At 39.7% G+C, this 25,980-nt stretch overlaps 1 protein-coding gene across 4 annotated transcripts in view; it reads right to left on the bottom strand.

Annotated features, from left to right (window-relative positions):
* Positions 1-25,980, bottom strand: part of bbs7 (Bardet-Biedl syndrome 7) — a 56,100-nt gene that overhangs the window by 3,657 nt on the left and 26,463 nt on the right. For 3 of the 4 annotated variants that reach the window (XM_059965073.1, XM_059965070.1, XM_059965072.1), the window contains exons 9-17: positions 22,866-22,950; positions 21,366-21,468; positions 19,895-20,087; positions 19,674-19,748; positions 13,205-13,270; positions 11,975-12,114; positions 4,205-4,369; positions 2,932-3,041; positions 2,737-2,840 (exon numbers count right to left, since the gene is read on the bottom strand). In XM_059965073.1, the coding sequence (XP_059821056.1) occupies positions 2,737-2,840; positions 2,932-3,041; positions 4,205-4,369; positions 11,975-12,114; positions 13,205-13,270; positions 19,674-19,748; positions 19,895-20,087; positions 21,366-21,468; positions 22,866-22,950 (1,041 nt within the window). The remainder of the gene's footprint in view (positions 1-2,736; positions 2,841-2,931; positions 3,042-4,204; positions 4,370-11,974; positions 12,115-13,204; positions 13,271-19,673; positions 19,749-19,894; positions 20,088-21,365; positions 21,469-22,865; positions 22,951-25,980) is intronic. The other variant, XM_059965071.1, reaches the window with a different exon arrangement.

A 25,980-nucleotide genomic window follows, 5' to 3' on the forward strand; every position in this document is an offset into this window, starting at 1 on the left:
AAACAACAAACAGGACAGACAAAGGTTGATGTTGTGTACTTGGATTTTCGAAAGCATTTGACAAGGTTTCACACGAGACACAGAAAAGATACAGGCATGGATACAGTATTGGCTGGTTGGCAGGTGGCAAAGTGTAGGAACAAAGGGAGCCTTTTCTGATAAACTGCTGGTAAACAGGTGGTGTTTCACAGGGGTCTGTGCAGGGATCATTTGTTTTTACATTATATTTCAATGACTTGAATGATGGAATGGATGGCTTTCTGGACAAGTTTGTAGACAACACAAAGATAGATGGAGAAGCAGATAGAGTTGAGGAAACAGAGGCTACAGAAGGACTTAAGGCTGATTAAGGAAAAGGGTAGAGAAGTCACAGATGGAATACATGTTGGGAAGCATATGGTCATGCACTTTAGAAAAGCATAGATTATTTTCTAAATGGAGAGAAAATTCAAAAATCTGAGGTGCCAAGGGTCTTGGGAGTTCTCATGCAGGATTCCTGAAAGGTTTATTTGCAGGTTGAGTCAGTGGTGAGGAAGGCAAATGCAACGTTAGTATTCCTTTTGAGAGGACTAGCATATAAAAACAAGGACGTAATGCTAAGGCTTTACAAGCACTGGTGAGGCCTTACTAGGAGTATTGTGAGCAGTTTTGGGCACCTTAGCTAAGAAAGGATGTGCTGACATTGGAGAGGGTTCAAAGGAGTTTCACGAAAATGATTGCGGGATTGAAAGGCTTATCATATGAAGACCGTTTAATGGCTCTGGGCCTCTACTCACTGGAATTCATAAGAATGGGGGAGGGGGTAGGATCTCATTGAAACCTATCAAATGCTAAAAGGCCTAAATAGAGTAGAAGTGGAGATTTCTTATAGTGGGGGAGTCTAAGACCACAGGACACAGGTCTCAGAATAGAGGGATGTCCATTTAAAACAGAGTTCAGGAGGTACTTCTTTAGCCAGAGAGTGGTGAAGCTGGAATTCATTGCTACAGGAGGCTGTGGAAGCCATGTCAGAGGGTATATTTAAGGTGGAGTTTTATAGATTCTTGATTAGTTAGGGTATGAAGGATGTAGGGAGAAGGCAGCAGATTGGGGCTAAAAGGGGAATGGATCAGCCATGATGAAATGGCGAAGCAGACTCAATGGGCCAAGTGGTCTAATCCTGTTCCTATATCTTATGGTCTTTTTCTAGGTAGTGGAGCTCACCAGACTGAGAACTGTTGTCAAAGAACCTTTGGTAGGTTGCTATACCAGGAACTTATAAATGGTTGATGGTGAGAGAAAATATAGTTAACATGAAGAATGGGGAGTTTATAAAAGTAGACGATGGGGTCAGTTAATCAAACAAGCTGAGAATTCAGATCTTCAGGGAATCAGGATGCAAGCCTCTCATCAAAGATTCTATTCCTTGTGGCCAAGTATTTAAGAGTCTGGTGCTGACAGTACTTGATAATGTTTTCACTGTTGATCAGAGCCACACTTAATGGAAATAGAGTGGACACAATGTACATGATTATCAGCCCATGCTCAATCTTTGTCTGGGACTTACTACATGCAGATACAGTCTGCTGCATTACCTGAGGGGTTATAGATGGAATTGCACTATGGATCTTCATTAGGGAATGAAACATTTTCTGTGATGACAGGAGGGAGTCATAAATTAAACAGCTGAAGATTGTTTACTCTAGGTACGGCTCTGGAATAACACCTATGATTGTGTCCTTGGGCTGAATGGATGGCCTCAGAACCACAAATATCTTCTTTTATATTAAAAATGACTACAGTTGACCTTGAATCTCATCATTGATTTTTATAGGCTAGGACTCCCAGATATTAAACTTTGTCACAATGCCTTTATGCTAAGGCCAGTCACCCTCACTGTACCCTATATTTATAAACACATCAAACTGTTTCACAGAAACATAGTAATACTAAAGCTGATAATAAATCAAACACAGGAAAGCAGGAGTGAAGAAAGTAAACTGGACCTTGTGTCCGGATAGCTGAAAACATGCCAGCAATTGTAGGGTGCACAAAGGACAAGGTGAAAAAAAAGGTGTTGAAGGATGCTGATCGGATTGTCTAGTCAGTCAAGAAGGTCTGAAGTTTGGGACCACAGCAGGAATACCAGAAGGAAAAGGAATAATGAAAAGCTGAAGCCAGAAGAAATAAAGGGATAGAAGTCCACACGGACACAAGGTGGTTAGAGAGTATAGAAGGAAAAGCACAAGCCAAGTCAAAATGAGGAAAGCAATATGCCATTGAAGTGCGTGCAAAAATGTTTTTATATTATGTCAAACCTCTTAAACATTGGTAATACTGGAAATGTAGCCAATGACATTTCTATTGCAAAGGTAAGTAGTAACAAAATAACAATGATGTTACTGTAGTATGAAATGCTCTCGAGAAAATAGCAGCTCCTTAGAACAGGTTAGCATCACAAAGTTGATGGGCAATGAGATACCCAACTAAAATATGCCAGTTTACCTGGCTGTGATATGAAATGCATGGGGTATAAATGCCCAATCCAGCTCACTTTAGATCTACATTAGCTTCCAGAAAATCTATTTATATGAGCAAATATTAGTAATTACTGAAGGTGACTACTTCCCTCATCTTGCTCTCAGCAGGTTGTTTTGCAGAAGTGAACAGTTTTTTTTAATTGACTAAGTTTGATGGAATATAAATATTTAAAAATCTTATATACAGTTTTGCTACATTAACAATGCAACAACTCACCTTCAAAGCATCAATCAGCTGGACTTTCTTGGCTAACAACAACTGATGTTCCAATTTGGGATGGATCAGTTTTAAAGTATAGTTTACTGATTCCTCATTCACATCTTCAAAAAGAAAGCATATATCCTTCAGAAAAGCAGTTTATAAATATTTAAATTCTAGGACATCTGAAACAAGTTACGGTTTAGTTCTCACCATATGAAATATTGAGATTGATTTTTCTTTTTGTAGCTTCTTTGGTTAGTACATCCTTCAGAATGGAAATGGTAGAGATGTTGTCAGATTTAAAAGTTCCTTCACCTTTTCTAAAATTAAGTGCAAAGTGCACATTAACATTCCTGAGGGTCAATTCTACTAGAGCAACATAAAAGAACAAAGATTCCATTTTACAATAAACTGAAACTGAGATAAATAAACTACTCTCTATAATCAATTCAGCTTCCTTGGCGAGACGATGACAAAAATAATATAAATTTTATATCAAAGGATTTACACAAATGCATGAACAAATGATACTCAAATATAATTGAGTTTTAGTGCTGTTAAGAGACAGAAAAAATGATAATTTAATGAAACGTCATTATACAAGACATTTTTATTCTCAGAATCCTAATGATGGATATTTTCTTTAACATAATGTGATACTGTACATAATGAAGTTCTTAATTTTTCACTTGCAAAACAATGTAAATCTCTATGATGAATAGCTTTTGGAAGTATCATTTTCAAAACCTGTTAGCAAAACCAGTTAGATACCAGAAAGCAGAAAAGCATATGACCCTGCATCGAGACTGAGATTGGAGAGGGAAGATAGCCTGCATGAAGAGAGGGAGCCCATAAGCAATTCCTTCCCCCTACAATGTTACCTGACCAAATGACTTCCTCCAACAGTTTATTTCTGAGCCAGATTCTAGCCGTCACTTCTGTCTGAACCTTAAGCATCCACCCTAATCATATACATTTTATTTATTCTTTGCTAGCCCTACACCCTTTACAACTTAAAATACACTTTAAGTAAATTAAATAAACTTGGTCAGAGGTATACTAAAAACAGCACCTTAAAGGATAAGTAATAGTGAGAAAAATTCAGAATTCAGGGTCTAAATAACAGAAGCCAAAACTGAAGTGAAATACAAGTGGGATATGCACAAGAATAATTATAGAGTTTATGAAACAAATTTCATAACATACATCAATGATAGCAACCCTAATTCTGATTCTGAAAGATTACAGGAGCCGAATGAAGTTAAACAAATAGGGAGGAGTGAAGTTATGAAGATACTTAAACATATGAAAGAATTTTTTATACCAAGCAATTGTAAATCACTGACAGGTAATGACAGAGTATATTTGGATATGAAGCAGCACAGTTAAGGTTGATACAAGTTGGTTGGAAGATAGTTCAGCTACAAGAAAATGTGTTACCATTGTTGACTCATTTTACAACTAGCATAGTAATTTCACTTACCTGTAGGTACATTCTAACTGTGTGTCCAGAAATGTATTTTGGAAGTAAAATGTAACACTATCACCCACTGGAACTTTATCTGGTACTTCCGGCACACAGAAGACGACCCAGGAGTGAATTTCTGCAAAGCTGAACTGTCCTGTCAGAGTCAGTGAATTTACTGGTCTGTTACACAGAAAACAGGTGGGGGGAGGGAGAACAGGGAGTAAAAATTACTATTAATGAAAACTGCAGTGATAGCCACTTTCTAATTCTATGATATTGCCCCCTTATCTTCCAAAGATGGAAATACAGCGGATTCTGGTCAATTGGAACAACTGTTAAAGAACAAAACCAATTTAGAAAATCATCAGGATTCCCTTTGTTAATTTGGGACACTATGCCACTTAATTGGGACAGGAAATTGTTGCTGAACTGTTTCTAACTAGCATCAGTCGTGTGCACTTGTGTAGCCATTAAACACTACACCGTGTTTAGAACTGATTTTAAATAGTGTCAGTTGCCTGTGCTTGTTTTTAGAAAGCAGTGATTTTTGTCACTGATGGATGGCAAGAAATAAACATTAAGGCAATTCAGAACTGTTTTGCTCACTGCTGTTTTAAACATTCAGGCTTGGAGATACCACAAACCACTGGAAATGAAGATTTAAAAATTCACTACTTAAATAAGTTAGTAACTACAAAAAATATGAAGCTATCAACAATCATATTGAATGCTATGATGGAAATGAAGACTGAGGATGCAAACGTCGAATGCATTGTATGAAGGCAGTCCATTATCTATGCAGGGAGGGGAGCACTTCTTGTGAAGAGGCTTGTCATGTCCATCCTGAGGCAGCTCACTCACCTTTGGTCCCCACCAGAAACTCAGTTCTCACCTGTAGCTCCAAGTATCTGTTTGCATGTGACAGCAATCACACCCCAGTACACTCCAACAGGTGGGCTAAACCAAGTGAGGGTAGACAGCAGGTCTTGTATTCCAGTGAGAGGGGGACATGTCTATCCCCAGCATGTCAAATCAGCTCCAGTGGACTGCACAGATGAGATCAACAGTAAGATCCAATGGCCAGAAAGGTGATTCTGCAATGCTTTGTGGATAATGAAGGTCATGACAAGGTACAGAAGATGGCATGGTCATCTACTGCAGCCAAGGAAGTTCCCAGTTTGTGACGACTACTCATACCACTGGACTTGGACTTCCAAGTTCAAGAGAGTGGAACTGCCCCAGTGCAATGGCTTTTCCACTTTAAAAACTCTCCCGCACAGGTCTCTTGTCATTGTTGGATATGACAGACAACCAATTATCTGCACTAGGTGTCTGCACTGACTTTGTTCATTTACAGCTAATCAAAGGAACACAAGATGAACCTCTCCATCAATAACTATTAGGACCTAAGAGTTTTATAGTACTGTGATATTATTTCTAGTGTTCTAATTGGTTCTGTGTTTCATTTAAATACATAATTTATTACTCAGTTAAATGGTAGTCTTTTTTATACCTTTTTAACTATTTCCATGCAACTTTGGTTAATTGGGACAGCAGCTTAATTGAGCCAAAATATACTTGTCCTGAAGTGTCCCAAATAACTGGAATCCACTGTATATAATAGAAAATAATTTGTTATCTGATTTCAAGAATGGGGCTATACCATGACTAATGGTTTATAATGCTCATGTCACATAGTCTAACAAGAATCAATCAACATTGGATTCCCACCCTGGTGACAAGCACTGTAGCTGATTATAGTATTTCTAATACCCTAAATCTTTATGGTGTGCAGTGAAGTATTTATACAACTGAGATTTTAAAATTGTGACTTATTAGTAATAGTGGGCAGAACTCAGTACTTTAATAAAACCTTAATTTAATTATTAAGCTGGTCTACAATATCATTCACTTCTTATTCTCATCCTCCACCAACATATTCTTAAAAAATAAACAGGACCTATGAACTCAGTGGCCATGGAATGACTGGTGGTGCCAGACAGGATGGTTTGAGTATCTCAGAAACTGCTGATTTCCTGAGGTTTTCACGCACAACAGTCTCTAGAGTTTACAGATAAACAAAAAGCATCCAGTGAGTGGCAGTTCTGACAGTGAAAATGTCTTGTTAATGGGAGAGGTCAGAGGAGAATGGCCAGACTGGTTCAAGCTGACAGGAAGCTGACAGTACAACAGTGATGGGCAGAAGAGCATCTCTGAACACACATGTCGTACCTTGAACTGGGCGGGCTACAGCAGCAGAAAACCACAAGCATATTTAGTGGTCACTTTATTAGGTACAGGAGGTTCCTAATAAAGTGGTCATTGGTTGCATACTACATTCCTGTAGCCACAAACGATTTTACATAGAAAACCATTTACATACTTTTTATTTAATAAGAGAACAATATATATTCGCAGCAAAACAAACATGTCAAATTAATTACAACTCTATAATACCATTACAAAAGCTACAAAATTCTACCATTTAGTGTATAATCTTTATGCATTACATGACTTAGTATAAGTGCAAATCAATCACATTTCTCCATGTATTTTATGCAGAATGTAAAGATGAACTGGTAGCTTCTGTTCACACAGTGGAAGTACACAATGAAGTTGCTGGGATCCAGCAAAGACATTAATTGGTGAACAATGCAATTCTCATGTTCCTGCTGAAGCATATACATAATCTGAAGAAATAATATGGCATTAACTTAAAAAGTAGGCTTCAGAAGATGGATGAAGACTTTGATTCAAAACTGAATCAAAGGGGCAGTTCTTACCAAAGAAAGTGTTGTGGTTCACCTTTGAGACAACCATAGAATCCCTCTGATGGTTCAGATTTTACAGGTTAAAGCATTCTGTTTTCTCTAAGTAGACCCCAATATCCTGTGCTTCCCTAGATAATCAATTCAGGTACCGTGACATTCCATTATCTGTGGGAGAAGTATTCATTTTGTCTGCTCCAATTAGATCAGATTTATCTTTATTACTTGGAAAAAAAAGTTTCCCTTCAAGAGCTGTCGATTTAAGAGCTTCCATTATAGCGAGTGATTTTCAGAAGTAAGTTACAGCTTTCTGCACAACACTTGAAATTATGTATGGTTACTTGTTTAATAAAAATCCTTATAGACCATGCATGTAAAACCATCCCATAGCACTGAAAGAAATTGGAAAGTGAAACCCTCTTAGTATACATTTCCATGGTTTTAGAACTTCTAGTGCAATGGGTAGATTTTGAATAACTTCATGATTTTTCCTTCTTCAACAATGGAATCTGGACTAAAGCAAGATTATAAAATCTCCTCCATAAGAAGTACTAAGCTATCCAAAGTTATCATACACTGAAAGATTCAAGAACATCTAGTCTTCAAGTCTATTCCACTACTCAAATACTTAGGTCATATCTTATCTGTACTTTACTAACTTGGTTCCAAATTAAATATCCATCAGTCTCAATTCTGAAATTTTGAGAATAGATAAACTAGCCTTAAAATCATTCTGTTAGTGGCAGAGGAAAAGCAATACTTCCAGGATTTTACTAATCTTTTATGCATTGTGCTCTTTGATTTTACTACTGAACTGCCTGAGGCCCCACCATGCAGGAATTATTTATTTACTCCGTCAAGCACTTTAATTATCTTAGATACATTAGCTAGTCAAGACTATCTAGCTCTTTTTGATTTAACTATTTTAATATGATTCTTGTGAAACTGCAACCCACCTAGACAATGCATCCTTCCTGAATTACCATACCTCAAAGCACACTGGAATCTCAATTTATACCATTATTTAATTTAATAGTATCTCATTGAATGATTTTAGGTACAATTTACAACCATATGGATGAAAAAATAAAAGTTATTTAAAATAGTTTCTCTCTCATAAAAATCTGTTTTTCACACTTCAGCAGATTGCCTAGAATGAAGCATTTCAGTTATGAGGCAAGACAAGATCTCTTTTTCTTGGTTCAGAGAAGATTAACAGAGGACACACTTGAGGTATATAAAAATTATCATGGGTATAGATTGGATAGGTTGCAGGAAACTGTTATCCATATCAGAGATAGATAAAAAAGACAGACATAGATTCATAAAAAGGGGATTTAGAGAGGATCTGTGGGGACATTTTTCCACCAGAGAGTGGTGAGTAATTGGAATGCATTGCCTGATAGCAGTGTAAACACAGTTGCTGACACATTTAAGCAGAGTCTAGATGACCACTTGAATTGCCTTGGCATTGAAGACTTTGGGCTAAATTCAATATTCAAGACTGTATAACATCATTTCCAGCACACATGTAAAAGGGACCAAAGTAATTGTTATTCCGGATCTGATGCAGCATAAAAGAAAAACACAATTAGATAAAGAACACCTGTTGACTGCCCATTGTAGAACCTTCCTGTCCACCACAGTTCAGTTTCCGTACCATGCAGTGATACAGCAAGTTAGGATGCTTTCTGCTGCTCATAGGTAGAAGGACATGAGAATTGATGTGCATAGTCCACTCGCCTCAGATACCTCAGAAAGTTGAGGCGTTGGTGAGCTGTCTTGATTACGCAGAATGTGTTCTGGATCATGAGAGTTTGTGTGAGATGTGCACTCCCAGAAACTTAAAACTGCTTGCAGTTTCCACTGCCGTGCTGCTGATGTGAACAGGGTTGTGAGTGATACGAGTTCTCCTGAACCAGAGTTAAGACAAAACTGAACTGAGCTAAGATAAGATGGCAACAGCAACCAACGGCGATGTCTTGCGAACATTTCACAAAACTACTTCTTCTGCGTGTGAATGCAGCCTGTGATTTACATTTTAATGGTGTGCTTTTGGGCCTATCGAGTAATCAGGCAAATTGCTCTCTCTGAGGAAATTTGGTGAGGTAGGGAGTGGAATGTGTGGCCTGAAGACCTTGAAGGTCTAGAGGTGAGCCCATGATCAACTCCACTGCCTCTCTCCGATTGAGAGGCCGAGCAAGGTTAAAGTCGACAAGGATGAGAGCAGAGGGCGGGCGGGTGTTTGGTACTGCATGCCTGTGTTTGACCAGTTTTCCTCTCCCTCTCACTAGCTGCTGTTAGAAGAAAGTGGTTCCACTTTGCAAGAATTGATCGATGAGGCTCATGGCTGTGGACTCATTTTGGGGGACTTTGAGGTTCATGTTGCACATGTTTCTGGTTTGATCAGGGCACTTCAGTGCTGACTAGGGTGCCTTGGCAAAGAATAGCTCTGCAGCCTGCAGTTGGCTAGTGGCAAGGCACTGAACTGAATACTCCAGGACTCCTGGTTTGATGTCTGATATTTTATGTTGTTCACTCACATTTTGCCGTTTGCACAATCTGTTCTTTTTAAGTGCATTGGGGTGTTTGCTGTTTTGTCTGAACGGGTTCCATGCTGTTTCTTTGTTCTGTGACTGCCTGCAGGAGGACAAATCTCAGCAGTTATATTCTGAATCTATGCTTTGATAATAAATGTACTTTTGAATCTTTGAAGTTGATAACCATCTCCTTTGCCTTGCTAACATTGAGGAAGAGCTTATTTGCCTAGCACCAGACTTTAAGCTCTTCCACCTCCTCTCTGTAAAGCATCTGATCGTCATTGACGATGAGCCCCACCACTGTTGTGTCATCGGCAAATTTGATAATGTGATTTCTCGAGTGTTTGGCTCTGCAGTCATGTGTGAGGAGAGTGTACAGCAACAGGCTCAGCACACAGCCCTGTGGGGAGGCACCCTTGCTGAGGATGATGGGAAGGGAGGAACAGTTGTGTATCCTGACTATCTCAAGTCAAGTGGTTGGGAAGTCCCACACCCAGTTGCACAGAGATGTAATTAGACAGAGGAGAAGGAATTTGGTCTGTGTTGAATGCCGAATTGAAATCCAGGAACAGCATTCTGACACAAGTGTTCCTGTTTTCCAGCTGTGTCAGGGCCAGGTGCATGACAGATGCAATGACATCTGTCGTAGAGCAGTTCTGTCAGTAAGCATATTGGTGAGTGTCCTGTGTGGCAAGAAAGGTGTTTTTGATATGTGCCATCATCAGCCGTTCAAAGCACTTCATGATAATTGGTGTCAGTGCCACTGGGATTTGTCGTTTAGTTCTGAAGATATAGAGTTCTTAGATACAGGATTGACAGTGGCAGATTTGAAGCATGAGGCGATTGCAGCCTGAATGAGAGAAGTGTTGAAGATGTCAGTGAACTGGCATGCACACTCCCTGAATACTCAGCCTGAGATGTTATCTGATCCGGCTGTCTTGTGGGGTGGTGGGGGGTTGATTCTCTGCAAAGTCCTTCTCATGTCGTCAGTAATGCCACATACACTGCTGAATGTTATCGGACAGGTGTTCCTGAATTTTAGGTAAATCTTTGCCCTCTTGATACCCAAGATGAGGATTCTCCTGGCGGCTCCAAGAGATGTTCTGTCTCCAGACTTGAAAGCAGTGTCCCAAACTTTTAGTAGGGAGTGCACCTCTGCATTCAGCCAGTGCTTCTGGTTGGGTTGTGAGATGACTGTTCTTGAGGTACCAACATCCTCTACACACTTACAGATGTGGCCATGATAGACGAGGTCTCAGAGCCGTGTCTTCCCCATTTGAGGCAGCCTCCTTGAACACTTGCCAATTAGTCCTTTAAAACAGTCCTGAAGATAGAGAATGCCTCATTAAGCTATTCAACGATGGTCCTCTTATCTAGTTCCTCCATTTTCATCATGCTGGGATTCACATTATGGAGATATGGTCAGAGAGGCTAAAATAAGGATGTGGGAATGCTTAGTGTCTGTTTGTATATATATGGCCCAGTCTGTTTGTTCCCCTAGTGGCCATGGTAACATGTTGGTGGAATTTAGGTAGAATGTCCTACAGGTTATCATGATTGAAGTCCCCTGCAAATATGAAGAGAACTTGTTTTGTACAGCAGTGGTCCCCAACCACTGGTCCACGGCATTGGTTGGGGACCACTGTTGTACAGTGCTGATGACACCGTCAAGCTCTCCCAGTGCATCTTTGGCGTTTGCAGATAGTAATGATGAACACAACAACAAACTCCCTGATTGGGTAATATGGCCAGCATTTAATTGTAAGGTATTCAATGGCCCCAGAACCGTTACGGCCAGATGAGTTTATGCACCAACCTTTGTTAATGTACTCACAGAGATCACCTTCTTTGGATTTCCCTAACAGGGAGTTCCCTAACAAGATGAACCATCAGGCAAATTGTTGTTAAGCTACATTTTGATGAAAACCAGAATGCAGCAGTTTCTCATCTCTTTCTGTGCATTCACTCTCAGTTTCAGCAAGTCCATTTTATTTTCTATCAAGCGGACATTGCCAGGAAAAGTGATGGCACCACCAGCTTGGTCGGGTTAGCTTTCAGCCTAGCTAGTGCCCCGGCTTTTGCCACGTTTCTATTTCCTCTCACACTGCCTGCTTCTGCTGCTTCTTCAGCTGAGCTGCCTAGGCCAAGTCACTGTCACTAGGTCTGGTGTCCATTGAGCACCCCTAATAACTCTGGTGCTGGCAGATTAAATGTAATTTGGTCTAAGAGTTCAGCGGTGCTATATTCTCAAAGCTTTGATTGTCTGAAATCCCTGACCAGACACTTCAAAATGCTATCTAAGAATTTAAAACTAGCACCATTGTTGGGAACTGGAGAAGCCACAGATCTCTGTGCACTACCATTTTGTATACTATAAATGCTACAAGATGATGGCTGCTGGTCAGCATAGATATGGTGGGCATTGTTCTGTTCTGTATTACTCTATAACTCTATTACTTCTCATATTATTAATCTACCTGTTATGATCAATAATATGTGTCCTCTGGTGGAGTGATAATGGTTTGATCTGATACTGATGGACCCGGCATGTTTTAGGCTGGAGCCGTGGAGTAATGTAAGCTTGTAATGTTCCATGCTGCCCTTCAATTGAACGGATCTGTAAAAAGAAAGTGAAGTTTATCGTCTGAAAAGGCATCTTATTCTATATATCCCTGCCTTTAGAGTCACAAATTTGAAACTGTTATACATTGGTATATTAAACTAATTCTCCAAAGCTACTTGAGGGCTTGGAAAAAAAACCCAGAAGATTGTTATGTTCATTGCTAACATACCTCTTAATGGATTTATAATAAATTATTACAGATAATCATATTTGGGAAACAGGCAGAAAGCTAGTCTACTTCATGGCTATTCTTAAATATGAACCTGGTACTTGAATCTCAAATGTTAATTGACATATCGAATTCAGTATTCTTGGAATGAGTTCAAGCTATGAGAAGATTCCGCATATTATAAAATGGTTTAGGAATAAGTCACATTTATGTTGTGCCTTTCAGGAAATACTAAAATGGTTACAAATGATTGCAGTTATTGTGGCAGTGTGTGTGGTGTAGGAAACAACAAGATTCCACTATTAATAAAAAGGTAATTATATTGACTAGAAATTTTATTTATTGAGGGATAAATATTGACAAAACAACAAACGCAAACAATTGTGCTATTCCTTGATCAATTATGGGATTGAAAACAATGCATTTAAAATACAATGAGCCAACTTGAGTTGCACTCTACCCTTTGCCCAAACTTGCCACTCATGATCCTGCTCACCCTTACTTGACAGAACAAGCTGATTCCCTCCATATTTTGGAGTCATCACAAGACTTCAGTTGATATCAATCAATATTTTATGTGGGGGCGGCCCCCAAAATAGCCTTTCACAGGAATTGAAGATGTGAATGTGGGAGTGGAGACTTATCCTCTATCAAAGCTATATATCAACATCAAAGGATATTTGGAAACTATAAAGGTTACTTCAACTGATTAATTAAAATAATAGCTATTAAAATAAAACCCTAAAATGGTAGAAAAATTAAAATAATAATATGATTTGTCAATAATAAATTTGATCTCCTAGATATAAGCTGTATTACAAGGCTGAGATTAGACCTTCACATATATTGTAGGTCTAATTTTCGTAAACTTGTAAGAAATTCCATCATCATAAGATATTTTATGACTTTACAAACCTTTAGTTCCAACCTGGTGGTATTTGCTTGGCATCGATAAGTAGCCAGGAGAAAATTACCATTCTGCTATGAAAAAAAATACAAACAAGTTGCAAATATGAGACTATTTTAAAAACAGACTAAAAGTTACAGCATCTCCTAAAAGCTAACAGTATTACCTATCATCTGACTTTTTTTTAAAAAAAGTGTATCTTAGCTCTTTTAATTTCTTTCACATCACCAATATATTTTATGTATACTTCAAGGTCTGTTCAAACCTTACACCCGTCTACTATTAGTTTTCAGCTTAGTTTTTAATTTCACATTTCACAATGGAACATTATTCTCTGATGCTTCCCTTCCTTTATCACAGTGATACAGCATAGAACAAGGTCCTTTGGTCCAGCTCATCTATATCCAGCTCATGCGATATCCAGCAAGCTAGTTCCATCTGCTGATGTTCAGTCAATAGTACTCTAAATTATTTCTCTCCATGCACTTACCTAGATGGCTTTTAAATGTTGCTATTGTGCCCACCTCAACTATTATTTCTGGCAACTCATTCCAAATAAACATCATCCTTTGCATGAAGAAGCTGCCCCTTTTAAATCTCTTGAAGGCCAGCATGTCAAATGCCCTCTTCACCACCTAAACTACCTGTAACACCGTTTTCAACAAAATATCCACTTGCATTCCTGATCACATTGTTCCACAACAATCCCCAGGGCTCTACCATTCATTGTATAAGTCCTAACATGGTTTGACCTCCCAAAATGTAATACCTTATATTTATCTTGATTGAAAGCCATTTGCCAATCCTCAGACCACAAACCAAGCTGATTAAGACCCCCAGTAATTTTTCATAACATTCTACACTATCTATTTATCTCTCTGCATCCCATTCTCCTGCCTTCTCCCCGTAACCTACAACAGCCTGACAAATCAAGAACCCATCAACCTCTGCTTTAAATATACTCAATGACTCTGCTTCTACAGCCATCTGTAGCAATGAATTCCACAGATTCACTACCCTCTAGCTAAAGAAATTTCTCCTCATCTCTGTTCAAAATAGGCATCCCTCTATTCCAGGGGCTCCTAACCTGGGGTCCATAGACCCCTTGTTTAATGGGTTAATTGCTAGCTGTGTGTGTGTTCCAGTAAAATGGTGGCCTCTCAAGGGCCAACCAAAGATGATTATTTTTCTTTGTAATTTTGTGGGGTTTTTTTTACGATCGAAAGACAATTCTACTCCAAGAACTTTGGATACTGCAGGGTTCCTCCATTAGTGGTTAGTCCATCCACGGTTCTCTCTATCCAGGCCTTCCCAGGCCATTCAATATTCAGCAGGTTTCAAAGAGATACTCCCTTATTCTTCTAAACTCTAGTGAGTACAGGCCCGGAGCCATCAAACATTCCTCATACATCAACCCTTTCATTCCTGTCATGCTCTGCTGAGTTCCTCCAGCATTTTGTGTAACTCTTGCTACCAAAACAAGTTGCTCCCATGTACCGAGTATTGGGAATGGTTCCCAGCTGACAGGGAAGATCAGCTAACTAGAAAATCTTTCCAGTTCTGGAGTGATAGTGGTCATCATGTTCAACGTTTTATTTTTGTATCATCCAGATCCAAATCATTTATATAAATTGCAGACAACAAAGGTCTCAGCAATGACCTCTTTGGTACACTGCTAGACATAGGCCTCCAGTCTGTGAGATAACCTTTGACCATCACTCTCTGCTTCCTACCAGTGAGCCAATTATGAATCCAATCCGCTATCTCACCCTGGATCCTATGTGATCTAACCTTCCAGACTAGTCTGCCATGAGAGAGCTCTTCAAAAGCCTTGTTGAATCCATGTAGGCAACATCTACTGCCTTACGCTCAGCTACCCTCTTGGTTACCTCCCCCAAGAGATTTGTCAGACATGACTTCCCATGCATAAAGCAAATTTGACTGTCCCACATCAGACAGCTCCCCAAATGTTGGTAAATCCTGTCCTTCAGCAACCCAAACCCCCTCAACAATTTACCCACCACTGATGTCAGGCTCACTGGCCTGATGGTCCTGATTGTCTTCCGTACACTTTTTAAACAATGATGCTATATCAGCCATTAATCAGTCCTCTGGAACTTCACTACCTGTGGCCAGAGGGTGAAGCAAAAATCTCTGCAAAGGCCTCAACAATTCCTTCTCTTGCTTCCCACAATGTCCAAGAATGCACCAGTTCAGGCCCTGGGGATTTATTCACCCAAATACACTGTAAGGACTCCAATACCTCTTCCCTGCTAATTTGTACATGGTCCAAGTCAAAATCACTCATTTGCCCCATTCCCTTAACTTCCACCATGTGATGTTGGCACTGGAAGCATGGTGACTTCTGTGGGCTGCCCCCGGCAAATCCTGACTGTATTGGTTGTTCACTGTATGTTTTGATGTACATATAACAAATAAAGCTAATCCCTTTACTCTTAATATGCTTACATAATCCCTTGGGATTTTACTTCACCTCATCTGCCAGACTAGATTTACTAGTTCCTAACTGCTTAAGTACAGGTAAAGCTCTTCTCTTTTACTTAACCAGAGTGTCAACATTTCTCATCAACATGGGTTTCCTAACCCTGCCAGCCTTGCCTTTCACCCAGACAAGAATATGAAGGCCCTGAATTCTTAACTTAACACCTTTAAAGGTCTCCCTCTTGGTATTAGTGTTCATTTCCCTGGAAATAATCTCCACCAATCAACCACTGTAAGAACTGGCCTAATGGCTCCAAAATTTTCTCTGCCTCAATTCACGCCTTAACTGCTGAACTGGCTTTATACTTCTCCATGACCATATTAAAACTGATAAAACTATACACACCAAAGTGCTCACCAACTTGCCCTATCTCATTCTTCAGGAGGTTGTTCAGTGTTGCAGCCTCTCCAGTAGGTCCCTCTATGTACCGATAAAAGAAGCTTTCTTGGACACATTTCACAAATTCCACTCCTTTCAACCCTTTTACACTGGTGGCCCAGTTAATATTAGGGAAGTTAAAATCTCTCACTAATACTACTCTATTATGTTTTTAACTAACTGTAATCTTTATACACATCTGCTCCTCCAATTCCTGGTGTCCATTGAGGGTCCTATAATATGTGTATTGTCTAGGCCTCCATTAGTCTCGATAGTTTGGAAAGTTTCCAGGGCACAAGCCTGGGCAGGGTTTTTTACTAAATGGAAGACCGGCAGTTGCCCAAGCTGCAAGTCTTCCCTCTCCATGCCACCAATGTTGTCCAAGGAAAGGGCATTAGGACCCATACAGCTTGGCACCGGCGTCGTCGCAGAGCAAGCTGTGGTTAAGTGCCTTGCTTAAGGATACACACGCAGCCTCAGCCAAGGCTTGAACTAGCGACCTTCAGATCACTAGACGAACGCCTTAACCACTAGGCCACGTGCCAACACCCTATAATTCACCAAACACTCTAGAAAATTCCTACAGATGTACCATGGAGAGCATTCTGATTGGTTGCATCACCTTCTGGTATGCAGGCATCAAACCATAGGATTTTAAGAGGCTTCACAGTTGAAGATTCAGCCAGCTCCAACATAGGCGCAAGCCTCGCCACCATAGAGGATAGCTTCAAAAGGTAGTTCTGCCCTTCCTTTAGCTATGTTTTTGTTATGGCTATCTTACGCCAGTCCACAGAGCCAATCTACAGCCTGAATTCAATGCCTTTTGCCAATGGTCTTTCCTCTCCTTTCACTGTGTTCCTGTCTATCCTGATGACCAAGTTTGCTCCTATTGGCTAGTTTTATCCCTTGATTAGAGAATCAGCCACTCATTTGCTCTAGGCTCCAACCCTCGCTTTCTAGTTTAAACCCTCCCAAGCAGCATTAACAAATCTTCCAGCAACAATATTGGTCTACCTCCAGTTCAGGTGCCACCTGTCTCTCTTATACAGATCACCCTTACCCTAGAAGAGATCCCAATGATCAAAGATTCAAGATTATTTATCATGCATACATTGAAAGTAGTGAAATGTGTTGTTTGTGTTAACAACCAACACACCTGAGGATGTGCTGGGGGCAGCCTGCCATATCTTCTGTTGCCAACACAGCATACCCACAATGTTGACAGAATAACACAAATCATAACAAGCAACAAAACAAGTCCCATTCTTCTCTCCCACCCACACATGTATGCAGAGCTTTAACCCCAGGATAGACCATCATCTTTGGCCTCCAGCGGACTCAGACTCCAGCTTGCCAACATTGGACTTCTACTTCTCCTGTGGACTTGCAGAGATTCAGAGACTTCACTCCAACCAACAGGCCTTGTCTTCTGTACTACTTTACACTCGGGCCTTGTTGTTCAGCCTTCCCCAAGATATGCACATTGAACACTAGGCCTCAAACTCTGGTCTCTCTGATTAGCAAACTCGGGTGGGGGAGGTCATCGGACCCTGGGACCCACAGACAGCTCGCTGACCTGGTTGGGGGGGGGGGGGGTCCCTTATTCACTTTCTGTCAGCCCAACATCTGTCATCCAACCATGGGTGTCCCACGTGTCACTGGCATTCGAATGCAAAGTAGAGATTTAGACCTCTAATTCCCCTACATCCTGTCCCTGATCCTAACCTGACCCCCTAATTTCTCTCTCTGCTCCAAAACCCTCCTTATGAATGTAAGGGGGTTTCTTCTTTTGTGGGGGGGGGGGGGGGGTTGTGTAAGGGGGTTCTTTTGTTACTGTGTATGTTAATCAAAATGGCTTCTTTGTTTTGTTAAAAGTAGGAATGCTTCTTTGTTATGATAAGTGCTTTTTCCTCGCAATTTGTTTGGGTTTAGAATTTACTGATAACAAGAATTGTATTCATTTGTTAACCAATTGGGATTAACGTTATTCTCTCTCTTCTGAGATTGTAAGCTATTGTTGGCAGGCTTTTGGGGAATCGGCTCAAGGGGGTGAGAGAGAGAGGATGCGATGCTGTAAGCTGGGTGACGGAACGGACACTGAGTGGGGGTCCGAGGCTAGGAGGTTCGGCGAGGAGAGGAGACGAAGACAGACGTGCCAGGGATGCTTGGTTGATCACTTCGGGTGGTCCTGAGCTGCGAGTTGAGGAGGTCTGAGGGGATCGAATGGTGGCCAGAAGACTTTGTTAATTGACCTCCAATGGTTGTGCACGAAGTGGTTTGGACTTTGATAAATTTTGGCACCTTTTCTTTATTTTCTTTTCCTTCATATATACTGTATCGTTATTAATCTCTTAGTTTCAGTAATCTCTATAAAGTGTAATCATTTAATCGCATATGGTGTACTGTCTGTTAATTGGCAGGGTGGGGACATCACACAGCATCCACACAATATGATTATCCAGTTTGGCGGGGCCGAAGGCTGCTCCCCCTGGACAAGAGCGAGCTGAGTGAGCCTGAGGTTAACCAGGGGGCTACATGAACATTAAACAAATACAAGTAAATCTGAGATGCAAATCAGTGGAGGTCGCAGCTCAGCACCATCTTGGATCCAACAAAGAACTTCAGTCCCTGCCCTTGCACCTGCTCTTTGGCCAACTGAGCTATTGTTCAGTTTCTACCCTCATTAGCATGTAATAGGAAGTAATTAGGAAGTAATAGGAAGTAATCCAGAATTGTTCTTAATTATTCTCCCACCAACACATTAGTTATTTGTCCCATATTTTTGTTTCAAATTCAGATATTTGTAAATCAGATATAATAGCCTACAAATTCAAATGGACCACCACAGAAATGACAGTAAATCTTTCCCTCTGATGCTCCAAAAGAATCACTGCACAGAGAAAGGTGACATCTAATACACCTGCTGGGCCCAAGGGTGACCAATGCCTACTAGGGTCTGGTTGCAATCATGTTTCACTCCAGAAAAAAAATTATTTTGTACTGTATACTGTAAAAGAAAATGGTGTCATTAGATTTACTTCATGGTCAAATGATTTAACTTCTATAGAAATGAGAATTATAACGTGAACATTACTGGGGAGAATAAAGAATGATTTAAATGTAACATATTCCATTTAGAAAGTAATTATGATGCCTCCTAACATTGTACTAATAATGTGACTGGTCTGATACAATGCATCCTTGTGAAGAATCATTTAGACCTGAAAATTAAGTACAAAAAAATCACAGATGTCAAGAATAATCTCTGTCGATTCGAAAATAGTTAATATTTTCCTGAATCCAATGAGTCAACAAAATAAGGCATTCACCACTGGTGCAGAAGGCAGTGTACTTAAATAATCAATGAATCAGGAACACAATTTGGAATCCAAATCAGCATTTGTTCCAAGTCTTAATCTTAGCAGTAACTACCACTGACACAAAGTAGATAAAGTAGTAAATTTTGAACATGATCTCTGGTTCTAAAAATTACTGTACTATATATCCAAATAAAAAAAAACATTTCAGTGAGAGTCTTAGTTTGATATCAGTATCAATATTTCAGTTTTTTCCAATTAATCTTGTATATTTTATACCTCTGCATCACAGCCACTGAAGCTAACCACAGCTGAATTTTTGTCTACATCCAGTAGATCAATTGGGACATCACTCTGTGAACAGAAGCAAATAGAAAATAAAGCACAAAAACCAAAATTAAGTTTAGTTTTACATTAAAGTTGATATAAAAACAAAATTATCAACCAAACTTCTCTCTAGAGAACACAAGAGCTCTGATGCTACAACTTGATTCACTTACCTGAAGCAGCAGACTGTCAATAGCAGTCTGCACTTCGAGGGTCAGGCTGTAGCTCGCATCATCACTGTTCAGAATAAACTTGTCATTAACATTAAACACTGGCACTGCTGAAACTGCACCACTTGAATGCGCTGACTGGTGGTACTTCTCACGCTCTTGAAGCACTTTTAATTGTAACTGGTCCAACTCCACCCTAATGAAGAAAGGAATCCTATGTTTAACTTCATGTCCCAAGATAAGAAAAGGACATTGGGTTATAAACCAATTCTTCTAAAATTTACAGAATAACATCTTCTTTGATGATCAGATTTTCCAAGTCCCAGATGACTAGTTAACATCTGTTTCTATAAGTAATCTGTACTTGAGAAGACAATAGCATAGAAGGTAAATAAAAGTCAAAAGCAACTAAAGATACAAATATCAACTATATAACTAAGCAATGAAACATCACTCTTGTCTGATTCTAGAATACTTTAAAGAAGAACAAAATGATACGATGCCAAGTGTGGTTTTAGTGATTCTAATTGTTATGTAGTGCACATTTCAGAAAACAGAACTCTCAAGAGCTCATTCAACAAACTAGAACAACAACATTATAAAGTTTGAAAATTACAAGAGTGATAAAATAAAAAGTAATCTGCATAAACAGAAAAATATAATATTACAGTATATCTGAAAAGACAATGCAATATATATATATATTTTAAACCAGGCAATACAGATAAAGTAGTAAGATCAGGTCATCTATCTGGAAGAGCAGTACAGCTAATGCCAGTTATTTACATAATACAAATCACTTGAACAGTGAACGCAATAAAGTATTTAATAGAGGTTTCCAAAATTATGAATTCTTTTAAAGTGCACTAGAATTCAAGGGAATATTAGATCTGAAGCTATTTACTGATTTTGAAGTAAAGTACAGGTTTGTGGATATTCTGGAAAAGATCATACTCAGTAACCAAGAATCCCTGGCAAATATTCTACTTAAACACAACATGAAACTCTTAGCTGGGCAAGGTATCTATGAGGACCTGCGGGACTATAAACCAATCAAAAATGGTACCGAAGTGGAAAGAAAGATATTTTCTTAGAGCTTGTGTTGCATATTTGAAACAAAAATAATCCAAAAATTTAACTATCCCTGTCAAATATAAACCAACAACTGCAAAGATTAATAATGCTGATGTGAGGTGCTTTGCTGAAATCCATGCAGATGTGGAAATCATTTATGGAAGGTACACCCAGTTTGTTACTGATTCTCTATTTATTTACAGCTATCCAAATACTGCTCTCTCAGTGTGACTGTTAAGAAAAACTTTGTAAACACCACCAAATATTGCATCATAAGAAATTTTGTTTCACCTGTGCAGATTTAATCTGTCCTTGTTGTTACAATATACTACTTTTATTTAAAATACTTCTCAGACTACAACACAAAAGGCAAAATGTAAACATGACTATTATTTCAGACCTCATATTCATGATTTTATTCTGAATATCCTGGCTTATCTTCACATCATCACAAGGCCCTGGCTCTCTCTGAACTGGCTCTGTAGTTAGAGCCGTCACCCAACCTATGGATCAAACAACATAAACAGAAAATTTATTTCAGCAGAGAAAAATAAAATCAGCAATTCCAAGATCACCAGTCATCTGTATTTTATTCATGAGCAAAGCTAAAGGAAAACTAACTTGAGCTTAATTTCTTTCATCATCAAAAAGGTATTGGAAAAAATTCCAAGTTTCAGCTTAAAATATAAAAGCAGTTCTTGCAAATACATTTGAAAAACAAATTTGTGCAATCTGTGGACATTCTTTCAAAAGAATGGCAACTTCCAACAGATGATTTAGATTGGTATCAATCTTCTTCTGCCAGTTTATCATTTTAATAAAAGACATCTTGATACACAAAACTGCAAGAAAAATTGAATTAGCATATTGCAGCTAGTATGTAATACTTCAAAAGGAATTGAGGTATGGTTTAGATGCAGCAAAAATATACATACAAATAAACAAGGCATCTGCCAAGCTAACCTGTGACATGCCTTCTCTTTTCCCAAGAAGCTTCTCCTAAGGTCACTTCACTTGTACATCTGCCCACCTCCTGCTCTCTAACCTTAATCCATTATATTGCTGAGCACCAAAGCTTCCTTCCTGTCCCACAAACTCAATGACATTGTAAATATTTCCAACTGTCTGAGTACAATGAATTGACTCCTCACTTTTTCCTTAATATCTTCTCCTCTAAAATCCCATCACCTGCTCTTTACTCCTTGGCAAAGTCAGTGATGGCATTGATACTTCACAAATATCTATCTTTCCTGAAGTTCCATGTTTGAACATCTCTCATCAGTTTTCTTCTACTGGAAAGGAAGTGACATTGATCTTAACAACATTGAAAATTACATCCACTGTGATATTGTATCTCAACTCTCCTCATTCTTCTTTACTGTTTAAAGCTTTAGATAAGATTGACACTATCCTAATCTCAAAACCTTCTCTGTTGGACATCAGACTGAACCTACCAAGGGTGGGTCTACTCTCAGAAAATGGAAAATTATGCATTCAAGGTATAATCTTGAAATGAAATCAGCCAAGAGAAATGCTTGCAGAGAAAGTCTGAGATAGACAGGTTAAACATTAAAATGCTCAGACATCTTAAGGACAGAAAGTGGGAAAGGCTGCTTCTTGGCAACCAATCAAGAACAAAGTTTATTCACAGATAATAGATGCCAGTATGTTTTTAAAAAATCAGTCAATACAGCTGACACTGGAAGAGCTTCAATGCTAAAACTCATTCAATATCAACTTCTTCAACAAGCAAATACTAATACTTTATAATATCTTATACCATCTCCAGCTTTAGATTCCACTATTTAGCTATTCAAGGAGTAACAGATTAAATTATGCTTCATGGAAAAAAATCATGAAATGGGTGGAAATAGAAAAGTTAACATGGTTACTTACTTACCTGTGTACGTAGCTGTCAACACTTCATCAAATCCTTCTTTTCCAACACATCCTCCTTGAATTGAAGTGATGCTTTCAGACAAAGCCTGGAAAGTGCAAAATTCAATTTTAAATACTCCACTAACATCTAAGTTTGCAGCTCATAATTTTCTAAAGGTGATATGAAAATATCAACAAATGATAAAGTAGCTCTACAAGTTTCCTTTCACAGAAAGGGGTAACAAGCAAACTTATACTAGGTGGCTCAGCAGTTATTCTGTGCAGCTTCAACTGCAGTTTGATCTTATTCTCGGGTGCCCTCGGTATGGAATTCACACTTCCTCCTTGTGTAATTCACAGACTTCCTGTAATGGCTCCAGTTTCTCCCCACATCCTAATATGTGCTGGAACCATAAATGGCTACCAGAATTGTTCCTAGAATATGGGGGCAGCATGTAGTATATGATAATAGCTTAAAATAACATACCCATAACCCTGCTAATTTCTTTTCCTTCCAGGTATGTAGGAAATCTATCATTTTAAATGTTATATACCACAGTAACCAATGGTGGAACAGAGGCCTCAGAGGCAATGTGGGAGACCAGACTCCTCTGGACAGGCAACAAAGGAAACAGAAACCAGATGGGTACAGAAGTGCCCAGGGCTCCATTAGCAGAATGTTCAGAGTTAGCCATGCCATTCAGTGTTTCCTCATCCTTCAGTTTCTTTTAAAAATATATTTTCATGTCTTTTTAATTTCTAAGTACTCCCCTAAATTTAACCAGTCTTTACGGGAGTTGGCTAAGATGAGCTGCACTCCTAATTTAAATTTTACACTGTGACAGTTCCTAATTTTTCATGACATTGGCTCACCACATGACAAGAGATTGTGAACTCAATTGTTCAACTGGGAATAGCTCATATATCATGATCCATCTGATATTCAGTTTAACTCGTTATCTGAAGCTTACATTTTCATACCAAAATGCAGCAAGTGCAGAAGTTTGTGAACCTATAGAATTTTCTCTATTTCTGGCTAAAATATGACACAAAATATGATCAGATCTTCACACAAGTCCTAAAACTTGATAAAGAGAACCAAATTAAATAAGTAACACAAAAAATTATACTTAACCATATAACACAATTACAGCACGGAAACAGGCCATCTCGGCTCTTCTAGTCCGTGCCAAATGCTTACTCTCACCTAGTCCCACCGACCTGAACTCAGCCCATAAATAATCCAATATTACAGATATTTGTTGGAAAAAGTGCGTGAACCTCTGGGATTATCGGTTCATTTAGAGAAATTAGAGTCAGAGGTTTCAATCATTGGGATAACCATCAGGTGTGAGTGTGGGAGGCCCTGTGCTACTTAAAGAACATAAACCTGGTTCTTCACTTTCAAAGTCTGATCTTCACCACATAGGTTTTTGGAAATGTGTCATGCTCGAACAAAGGGGATTTCTGAGGACCTCAAAAAAAAAGTTGTTGATGCTCACCAGAACGGAAAAGGATACAAAACCATTTCTAAAGAGTCTGGGCTCCACTAATCCACAGTCAGGCAGATGGTATACAAATGGAAGAAATTCAACACTGTTGTTACTCTCCCTAAGAGTGCTCGACCAACAAAAATCACTCCAAGGGCAAGGCATGCAATATTCCAGGAGGTCACAAAGAACCACAGGATAACATCTGAGGAGCTACAGGCCTCTCTTGCATTGGCTAATGTCAGTGTTCACCATTAGGCAAATACTGAACAACAATGGTGTGCACGGCAAGATTGCAAGGAGAAAGCCATTATGCTCCAAGAAGAACATTGCTGCCCGTCTAAAGTTTGCTAAAGACCAATCACAAACAAGAGAAAATCTGCAGTTGCTAGAAATCCAAGCAACACACAACAAAGTGCTAGAGGAACTCAGTAGTCTAGGCAGCATACATGGAAAAGAGTATAGTCAATGTTTCAGGCCAAGACTCTTCATAAGGACTGGAGAACAAAAGCTGAGGAGTCAGAGTTAGAAGGTGGGGAAGGGGTGCAAGAAACACAAGGTGATAGGTGAAACCAGAAGGAGGAGGGGAGGGGTGTAAAGAGCTGGGAAGTGGATTGGTGAAAGACATACAGGGCTGGAGAAGGTGAAATCTGATAGTAGAGGACAGCTGCCCATGGAAGAAAGAAAAGGGGAGAGGAACACCAGAGGGAGATGATAGGCAGGCAAGGAGGTAAGATGAGGGAGATAAAAGGGAGTGGGGAATGGTGAAGGGGGGGGATGCAGTGGCATTACCAGAGGTTAAAGAAATTGATGTCCATGCTATCAGGTTGGAGGCTACCCAGACAAAATACAGGGTGTTGCTCCTCCAACCAGAATATGCCCTCATTGTGACAGTAGAGACCATGCAATGACATGCCAGAATGGAAATCAGATGTGAAAATAAAATGGGTGGCCACCAGAAGATCCCGTTTTTTCTGGTGGATGGAGTGTAGGTGCTCGGTGAAGCAGTCTCCCAGTCTACATCGGGTCTCACCGACATACAGGAAGCCACACCAGGAGCACCAGATACAGTAGATGACCCCAGCAGACTCACAGGTAAAGTGGCCCTGAATGGTAGTGAGGGAGGAGGCGTAGGGACAAGTATAACATTTATTCCACTTGCAAGGATAAATGCCAGGAAGGAGATCAGTGGGGTGGGATAAATGGGCAAGGGAGTTGTGTAGGGAGCAATCCCTGCAGAAAGCAGGAAGTGGAGGGGGAGGGGGGAAGGGAAAGATGTGCTTGGTGATGGGATCCTGTTGGTGATGGCGGAAGTTGTTGAGAATAATGTGCTAGATACGGAGGCTGGTGGGGTGGTAGGTGAGAACAGGAGCCCTATCCCTGGTAGGGTGGCAGGAAGATGGAGTGAGGGCAGATGTGCGTGAAATGGAAGTGATGCGGTTGACGGCAGCATTGATGGTGGAGGAAAGAAAGCTGTAGCTGAGGGCAGCGTTTATGGTGGAGGAAGACCATGTGGATAAGCCAGAGGCTATTGGAAGAGTGCTCTGTGGACTGATGAGCCCAAAATAGAACTTCTTGGCTTAAATGAGAAGTGTTATGTTTGGTGAAAAGCTAACATTGCATTCCAGCATAAGAACTTCATCCCAA

This window comes from Hypanus sabinus, chromosome 3, assembly GCF_030144855.1.
Source record: "Hypanus sabinus isolate sHypSab1 chromosome 3, sHypSab1.hap1, whole genome shotgun sequence".
NCBI classification, from domain to species: Eukaryota; Metazoa; Chordata; class Chondrichthyes; order Myliobatiformes; family Dasyatidae; genus Hypanus; species Hypanus sabinus.